The 9339-nt window shown below is 39.6% G+C and overlaps 2 protein-coding genes across 2 annotated transcripts; one reads left to right on the top strand and one right to left on the bottom strand.

Annotated features, from left to right (window-relative positions):
* The first annotated feature begins 1549 nt into the window (after positions 1-1549).
* Positions 1550-5243, top strand: DG1 (Tetratricopeptide repeat (TPR)-like superfamily protein). Its single transcript, XM_078574205.1, has 9 exons — positions 1550-2331; positions 2499-2690; positions 2760-2841; positions 2909-3100; positions 3192-3305; positions 3618-3711; positions 3812-3969; positions 4037-4447; positions 4538-5243. The coding sequence occupies exons 1-9, from the start codon at positions 1730-1732 to the stop codon at positions 5180-5182; spliced, it is 2490 nt and encodes an 829-aa protein (XP_078430331.1). The 5' UTR covers positions 1550-1729; the 3' UTR covers positions 5183-5243.
* Positions 5244-5748: 505 nt separating this feature from the next.
* Positions 5749-6687, bottom strand: LOC144702242 (uncharacterized). Its single transcript, XM_078574206.1, has 4 exons — positions 6564-6687; positions 6361-6466; positions 6240-6290; positions 5749-5972 (listed from the first exon to the last, which is right to left on the bottom strand). The coding sequence occupies exons 1-3, from the start codon at positions 6671-6673 to the stop codon at positions 6276-6278; spliced, it is 231 nt and encodes a 76-aa protein (XP_078430332.1). The 5' UTR covers positions 6674-6687; the 3' UTR covers positions 5749-5972; positions 6240-6275.
* Between the last annotated feature and the right edge of the window lie 2652 nt (positions 6688-9339).

Below are 9339 nucleotides of genomic sequence, written 5' to 3'. Positions count from 1 at the left end.
AAATTTACCTGAATTTGTTTACACTCATTTAAAATCATTTGAATGGGGAAATTCATAATTCACGGTCATTTACGCTCGATTTAATCAAAATAAAATTGAATATCATTCCTAAAATTCTTGCACACCTTTCTTTGGCATAAATCCACTCAGATTTGGTCTATTGCGATGTGGTTTGTTCCTTACTACCCTATTAATAAGGAACATAAAGTTATAGCATAATCAAGGGAACTCTTCACTCGACTTAAATTAGTGATACTTAGTATCAATAACCAAGACCCCTAATTCCAGATTATCATCTACTTCTCTACAAGTGCATATTCATCTCAATATGGTCTTAGAATTTGACTCACAAGAAGTAGTAAACATGCTCTCTACAAGTACATGTACACATTGGTACTTCAGTTTAATTATAGTTATACTTTAGTTACAGTTATTATATATGTTTATTCTATAAAAACATATATAAGTTTATTATTATATTATTTTTTTATCCCCATAACAGGTCAGGTTTCTTACCCCTCATTAGTATTGGTGGTGAAGGAATTTCTAGCAGTTCAAGCGACGAGTGCCGTGTGAGCGACTATTCTCAGAAGGGCATCAAGTAGTCAACTACAGGTGATCCAGGCTCACAGCAGAGAGCGTTGAAGTTCTGATGGCATTGAAGGCATGGTATAGTAACGAAGATTTGAGAGCAGAAGATGACGATGATGGTGATGATGATGATGAGCCATTTTCCATTAATGTGGATGCACCCACCGTTTAGACTCAATTATTGTTTTTTCATCTAATGACATAGACATAGTTCCTTGACTGATGTATTGCACTCATCATTTATTTAGACAATGAGTTTAAAGTATTAGTTATTATCATCCATCTTTAATCAATTAGTGTTACTTTGTGCTTGACATTTTACGAGTAATTAGGTAATGTGAAATAAGATCAGATAATTCTACAAAAAAATCAATTATTTGATTATTCGATTTTTATATTTTTATTTTTTTGAATATACACTTTTTAAATTTTTAGTATTCCAATTGTCAATTTTTATTTTTTTGCCTTTTTTATTTAATTGTACGTATATTATTTGACTATTGCTCTTATTTGAGTGATTCATTGATAAATTATTTGCCGCCTTAACTTAATCTAATTATTAGGATCATTTGAATAACTAAGACTATTTCTTTAATAATACATCCACACTTAGTATGAAAAAAATACTCTAAAATTTTTCTGTTAGAAATTGTGCGAATAATTGTGCAAACTCTGTGCGAATTTGTATGAATTTGTGGGAATTTTAAAACTTGTGCAAATTTTGTTCGAATTGTTCTCTAATTGTGCGAAAAGCTGTTCTAATTTTCACACAAAAAAAGAACACAACAAAGAACAAGGCCCTGTGCGGTTCTTTTGTGCAAATTTTTTGTTAGTTTCAAAAGAACAGAACAGGACAACCACATCTACTTGCAACTTAATTAGCCCAAAAAACTAATTAGCATGGCATTATTCCTAGCCATGACCATTCCATCTCAAGCTGAGCCTCCTACCAATAATTTAGAAGAAGAACGAACTGTCTCTGCCCTATCCAGTTTCTAGGCCACATTTACACTCAATCGAGCTTTGGCCAACAGGTGGTTTGGCCAGATTTATCAGTTATCCGGAAGTGGGCCTATTAACTTAATATCAAGCGTCTTTTATCTCCTGCCTATCCTTCTCCGACTTAGTTTCTCCGTCCATGGACATTTTCGCGGCAGCCGCAACGGCGAAATTCGCCGTTCTGCGCCCCCGCGCCGAGGAAAGATCAATCGAGCCGAACACCGAAGCGCTCAAGCAAAGGCTCATTCGCAGAGGCGTCGTCCCCTCGCCAAAAATCATTCGCACGCTGCGGAAGAAGGAGATTCAGAAGGCCGCGCGAAGGTCGAAGAAGAAGACCGCCGACGACGAGAATCCGCCGCTTTCCGAGGCAGAGAAGCAGCTTCAAGAGGAAGAGAGCCTCTTTCGAACCATATCAAGCGAGTATCGAGCTGTGAAGGATGAGCTTCGAAGGAGAGACAAGTGGAGACCGGCCGTTGATGTAGCGGGCAAGCCCTGGCAACGGTCGAACTTCGCTGTCGATCCCGCCAGTCTCGCCGGCAGCAATGGTGAAGACATTGGGGGAAGGCTCAGAAGCGAGCCTTTGGCGGAGCTGGCCGAGATGCTGAGTGAGAGAAACAGCGAGGATCTTCAGCTGCTCTTGGATGATGATGTTGAGGAACTGCCTGTGGAGAAAGGACGAGCGTTCTTTCTTCCTCGAAGATTGGAACGCGAGGAAGATCAAATTCGTTTTCTCGTCGAAAGGTCGGGAGTGACAGTCTCACAAAAATATCTCGAAATTTACTGATCATCTATCTAAGTGTTTTTTTTTTACATTTACGAGCTTGGCGTTTGATCTTCTACCATCATTTTTCAAAATTTTATTCCTGATCGACGATTTCGTTCTAATCTCTGATTGTTTTTTCGTTCAGATTAAGTGGCAAAGGTTTGACCATCCAGGATTGGAAATTCTCAAGAATCATGAAACTCTCGGGGTTGCTCTTCACGGAGAGGAATTTGCTGAAGATTGTTGAAGAACTTGGGAACCGTGGAAGCTGGAGACAAGCGATGGATGTTGTGGAATGGGTTTACTGCAGAACAGACAACAAACGCCATAAAAGCAGGTCTGTTTTCCCTGCCCATCAATCCAATTTTTTTTCAGGATGACCTTTCAATTCAACTTATTCGTTCAGATTTGTTTACACCAAGCTCCTATCGGTTCTTGGGAAGTCAAGAAGGGCAACTGAAGCCCTCGCTATATTCACAGTGATGCAAGTAAGGACACTTTTCTGTATCTTATCAACATTTTATTGTTGAGATTCTAATGTAATATAGTGAACAGGAAGACTATCAAACTTACCCTGACATGGCTGCATACCATAGTATTGCTGTCACCCTCGGTCAGGCTGGACTTTTGAAGGAGCTGGTCAACGTCATGGAATGTATGAAGATTAAGCCATCCAAGCGGCCAAGGAACGTGTGGCGCAGGGACTGGGATCCCTCTTTGCAGCCTGATGTGGTCATCTACAACGCTGTAATGAACACCTTTGGCATTAAATTGAAGTTTTCTGAGCTCGGTTGACAATAATCAAAACTTCGAATAATATTTTATGTTTCATTGATAGATGCTCAACGCCTGTGTAGCCTCAAAGCAGTGGAAAGGAGTATTTTGGGTCTTTGAGAAGATTAGATCGGGTGGGCTGAGACCCAATGGTGCAACTTATGGTCTTGCCATGGAGGTATTCAAAAATAATTTTCTTTTTTTTTCGACTGCAGTGCAATTAACAATCCTCCAGCCACTATTTTTTTTCTTTTTTTTTTTTTGAGGAAAACTATTTTTTTTCTTTGTCCCTTAACTCACTGAGATAAACTCTGAAAGGAGCCCTGGGGTGATTGAGGGTCTCATGAATCAATCCCTATAAAATCATAATTTGAGCTAAACTAGCTCCCTAATTGTGCATTTCTTAGAACTTAACCATGTTTCATTTTCCTTGAAAATTTCCCTTCAAGTTGTGTTGGCCCATGCAGTCTTACAGTGGTCTTATTGAAAGGTAATGCTGGAATCAGGCAAATATGAGCACGTGCACAAGTTTTTCGAAAAAATGCAGAGAAACGGGATAGCTTTGAAGGCATTAACCTACAAAGGTTGGTAACTTGATCAACTCCGGAGCCATTTACGTGAGAACAAATCATGCTGGAGTATAAAATAATATTTTCTGATGTCATCTATTCTGCAACGCTACAGTCCTTGTGAAAACATTATGGAAAGAGAATAAATTAAATGAAGCCGTCAAAACCGTAAGAGACATGGAGCAAAGAGGAATTGTCGGTTCCGCTGGCCTCTATTATGAACTAGCATGCTATCTGTGCAACCATGGAAGATGGAAAGAAGCTATGCTAGAAGTACATTATTTTTCTCTTCCTTATTTTCTCGTAAAAATGGTGATTAAATCTGCCAAAATATTGACAGGTTAGAAAAATGACAAGACTACCTCTCACCAGGCCATTGGAGGTGGCGTTCACAGGCATGATCCAATCTTCAATGGATGGAGGTCATTTCCATCATTGCATCTCCATTTTCGAGCACATGAAAGACTATTGTAAACCCAACATTGGAACAATCAATGCCATGCTGAGAGTCTACGACCGCGGCGACATGTTTTCCAAAGCCAGAGACTTGTTTGAATCCGTAAAGCACAAGCACTTTGGCTCTGGAACAAAGCTGGATTCTTTCTCCTTTTGGATAATGCTCGAGGCAGCTGCCAATGCCCATCAATGGGAGTATTTTGAGTGGCTTTACAGGGAGATGACTCTCTCTGGTTTCACTCTTGATCAGGGCATGCACGCTTGGTTACTAGTGGAAGCTTCCAGGGCTGGAAAGGTAACCCCCATTGCTGTGCTTTGAAAGGACTTCTCACATTTTTGCATATTTATTTTTCGAAATTTTATAAGTTTCTCCTGCTCTTTGCAGTGGCACCTGTTGGAACACGCCTTTGATGCAATTTTGGAAGGGGGTGATGTGCCCAGCGTGTCCTTGTTTACTGAGATGGTCATCCAAAACCTTGCTAGAGAAGATTATTTTCAGGCAGTCAAGATGGTCAATTGCATGGCTCATGCGTCCATTAATTATAATGAAAAGCAATGGGCGGACCTTTTTAGCAGTAACCAAGATCGGATAAATCAGATTAAACTGGGGAAATTTCATCAAGCCCTTGATTGCAGCTCTGTTGTTGCAGAGTCTCCTGTGCCCAGTTTAATAAACTCCCTCCAATCTCTCTGCTTGTTGGAGCGATTTCCCAGGAATTCAAGAAAAGCCCTGATCTCTGACATTGATGGGAAAGAAGAAACAACAGTAGATGGTGAGCTCCTGGAATGTGCTGGAGCTGATCCCAACCTTAATCAGAAGGAACATGGGTTCAAAATGGCTACTCATTTTTCTGAGAATGAATCTTTTGACTCTTTTGATGACGAATCTGCTACAGACACAGCACTTGATTTACTTACTGGGGATGTTGACTTTACTTCCGATTCAAGCCGGCCATCTGCATCGCATATACTTGATGTGTGGAGAGAGAGGAGGATGAAGGATGGTGTTTTCTCAAACCTTCTATTTTGACTCTCCTGATGTATATATGACATGTGACATAGTAATACCATTTTTTGAAAGCTTAATAATTTCATCATGTGCAAATTCGTCAAGATCATCGTCATCCAAGAGCAGACCAGTGCTGAGGACAGTGATGAGTCATTAGCATCACCGTCACAATAGACGTAGATAGAGTCACATTTAGAGAGAAAATATAAAATATAAAATATATCACTGTAATTGTCATCCTTGCAAGGAAATGATGAGTCTTCATAGTCATCTTGGACGCCAAAGCGGACTAAATGCAAACCTGGAACTTGTGTTGAACGATGAGGATGAAGTTACATTGACCTAACTTAACTTTGACCCCATGATGTATGCATTACATTTAACAGCCTTATTTTCCGAAAATGCCTGAAGAGTTGCATCTCCCCACTATGGCTTTTCAAAGTCAGAACTGTCACTTGTAACTTCCAAAGATCAAGAATAAACCCAACAATTGTTGGAAAAACATGGCCCTTTGGACGTAAAAGAATCTCCAAACTGAACTTTGGCCCCATGATGAATGCGTTACGTTTTACATAATGCTAGCAGTCTTCGGCAGCTCAATGATTTTGTCTACATTTTTTCTGATGACAAAGTTGAAACATTAAAGTAACGTTACAGATATACATAGCAGGACACATTTAAGGGGTGGCAGAAAGTCGAAGAAAATGAACAGGAAATTACACTTTTACAGGGCTCCTCCAGCGAAAGCTTTGTACGGTACAGAAATAGACAACCCGTCGCAGCTTCGACTTCACCCACATTCTTCATCAATCTGCCCACATTCAGAACAACAGCGAAAAAACAGAAAATTCTCATACAGATCAAGGTCCCACACACTAATTAACCCATAACCGAGAACTACGCGGACATATTTACAAACTGATCTCTGTTCGAAGTGAGCAGAATCATATGTAGAAGCCTACAAGAAATTTTACACAATCTTCCACCAAACATTATGAATAACACTAGGGAAGATCTATCCAGCATCACTGCAATCAGAAATAGATTGAGGTTCCGCATCAGAATGTTACAGAGATACCTGTTGAACGATTGAGGATATAGCACGCCGCTTACATCACCCCATCTGCCACTGCAACCACAACATAGCCATCACGCCAAGAACAATAAAAGATGCGCTCCGAACAGAGAAGTGGGCATACCTTGAGAACAGGCTCGCCGGCGGATCCGGCTTCAGACTGCTTCTTGATCGCGGCCATTTGAGCCCGCGCCGCTCTTCCCGCCGCGGAATTGTCGAATTGCTCCTGCCTGAGGAGGAAATCCGCCCATGGCCGATCAATCAAAGAGGATACAGCGGCGATTTCAATCGTATCCACCAATAATTCTTCCGCTTCGATTCTCTAACCTTTTCTGAGCGGCTGCGGCAGCTCTGGCGCGGGCTTCTTCGGATGCTAGCCGATCCTCCTCTTCTCGCTGCTTCTTCGACACCCCGAAGCAGCAGTCGCAGATACCCATCTCCACGGAGCCCCAGCAAGACAGGCAGTCGTCCCATATTTAAAGTTCGAGGACGGATGACGAACGGGACGGAACGATACACAGGAAGTAGCAGTCGTCCGCTATAGTTCCGGGACGCGGACGGGACGATTTTTTCGTACTGGAACGAAAAATTCGTCCCGTCCGCGTCCCGAGAACGAATTATTGGACGAAAAATCGTCCGACGGACAACCGAACGGGACGTATTTCGTCCCGTCAGACTAAAATTTCGTTCGTCCGGGATAGCTGGACGGTGGACGTACGAATTGTGGACGAATTTTGATTTTAATAATTTGTTAAAATTATAATAAAATTATTTGTTTTCATTAGAAAATTTTGGAAGTTGAAATTGAATCCATTGGGTTCAAACGTGAAAGAAACGAGTGGAGTACATATCTCTGTCTCTGACATGGGCGAAGGACAAATTAGTGAAATATTTAAAATGGGAAACATAGCAGCATCCTCGTGTTTATTAGGTTTACACAGGCATCTATATGTTACTATAAGATTTTAAGATTATCTATAAATTATGTTTGTACTTGGACGTACGTAAAGATGTAGGTACTCTAATGATATGGATAAAATTATTTCACAAATGTATAAATACTCAAAAAAGTATATGAATCGGTACAATGAACCTATAAATAAATACTATGTATATAGGTGTCTATGATAATATAAATGCTTCTAAACGCTGCCCTTTCTTGCCCGCACTGTCTTTATCCTTCTTGGGTCCCATGACTACGCGTATATTTAAATGTGTAAACCAATTTATATATTTCTATCTATGTCAGCCTCTATATTCCCATTCTTCTCCACCCTGTAACCCCTCTAGATCATCGTCTCCCCTGCTTTTCCCTTTCCCTTTTGCTTTGTTTTATCTGATCCAACTTCCATTATACCTCCCCACTTCTTCCCATCTTCCCCTCTCCTCACTTCCCTCCCCCCTCCAGTCTTATTCTGATGAAATTATGTATCATGCAAGTCAATCACACACTGTTGGCCAATACTCAATTTATTGATGAAAAGGAAATTTGATATTATTCACATATGATATTCATAATGAAGTCCAAGGAGCAATGATGAACAAATAAAGATGAAAACATGACTATGGTGATTAAATATTTTTTAACATGTATCTTAAACACTCCTAGTCGTGGCATATTTGAGAAGGAAATTAAAAGTATCTTGATTAAAGAAACCCTATCTACTCTTGGACAAATAACAAACATGGTTGATGTAGTAACTATAAAACATTTTTTATGTATTACTTAGTGCTCTTAAGTACTCTTAAACCCACTCGTTTCTTTCACGTTTCTTAAGTACTCTTATCTCCATCGTACAATGAGATGAGCAATAGAAAATTTCATATATTTCTTAGGACCACCCTTCGAGGTGTCCATTGGAGTTAAAAGGATAACACACGAACTAAAATTTAGAAGAAATTCTGAATAGCAATAGGCGTGGGCACGTGGCGTTCATCAGTCACAGCAAAGGTGAAACAGAAATAGAGAGCGTTTTTTCAGAAACTGAGACAGAATATTGATGCGGAGTTCATGCAGCCATCCATCCAACTCGCTCAAAATCAGATGGCCGTCTCACATCTTGCACATGTACTCCGTTCAAATTGAAATCAAATTGAAGTCAATGAAAGAATCATAGAGGAAGAAGAGTAGGAAAAATAAAAAAAGGGGGAAAAATGGAGAGGACGACATGTAAGGAAAAAATTAAAGAATAAGATTAGGAAAGTTAAGGAATAAAGTATTACGTTCCAGATTTTCAGACAAAAATAGCAAGTGAAGAAGAGCAGATTAAAGGTGAAGATGAATAGAAGAAATAAGGAGACAAATAGATGAACTAATGGAAACATAACAAGACAAGAGTTCAAAGAGAGAACAAAAATGAGCGGAACTTCAAATTAAAAAGATAAGGAATAATGACAAGTAAGATAACAAAATATCAGAAGAAAAAAATGAGAACAAAAGATAAGAAAGGCAGGAAATTTAAAAAAATACAGGACTCGAGCCGAAAAAGAGTAAGATGAGAGGCGCAAGGGAAGATAAGAACAAAAGAAAATGAAAAGAGAAGGGGGGAGGGAAAAGAGGAAGAGAAGGAATGAAGGAAGAGAAAGAAGAAACTTGAATAAAGGAACAGAATAAGAGGAAATGAAGAAACCAAATAAAACAGAAACATAGAAGAAATAAGAATAAACACGGTCCAAATTCAACAATAAACTAAATAAATTAAAAATGAGGACATGAATAGAAAAAGGTGGAACAACATGAAGATGTTGAAGACTAAGACCCATTGATCAATCGCTGAAATTGCAATCACTGGATGCTCTACCCATCTGAAATTTGTTTTCTTTCTCTTTTTGTTCCTATTAATTTCACACGATGGATAGGCGATGCACACAGGCCTCTATGAATTGTGCAACGTAGATTCTTACGGGGCGTTTACATTATGGGGTTCAAAATGATACCGCACATCAAATTAAAATTCACAGATGGGAGGTGAAAGGGAAGGTAATATCAGGAGATAACGGAAACAAAAGAGGGAGAACAGAAGAAGAGCAACGAGGGAAAATACTTTATCAAGTTATTTAAACTAAAATTCAAACCAACGCAGTAGAGAGAGATTCGTTGCAT

Source organism: Wolffia australiana, chromosome 4 (assembly GCF_029677425.1).
Source record: "Wolffia australiana isolate 7733 chromosome 4, ASM2967742v1".
NCBI classification, from domain to species: Eukaryota; Viridiplantae; Streptophyta; class Magnoliopsida; order Alismatales; family Araceae; genus Wolffia; species Wolffia australiana.
The sequence above is the reverse complement of the archived record's forward strand: the minus strand, read 5'-3'. Positions and strand labels throughout refer to the sequence as shown.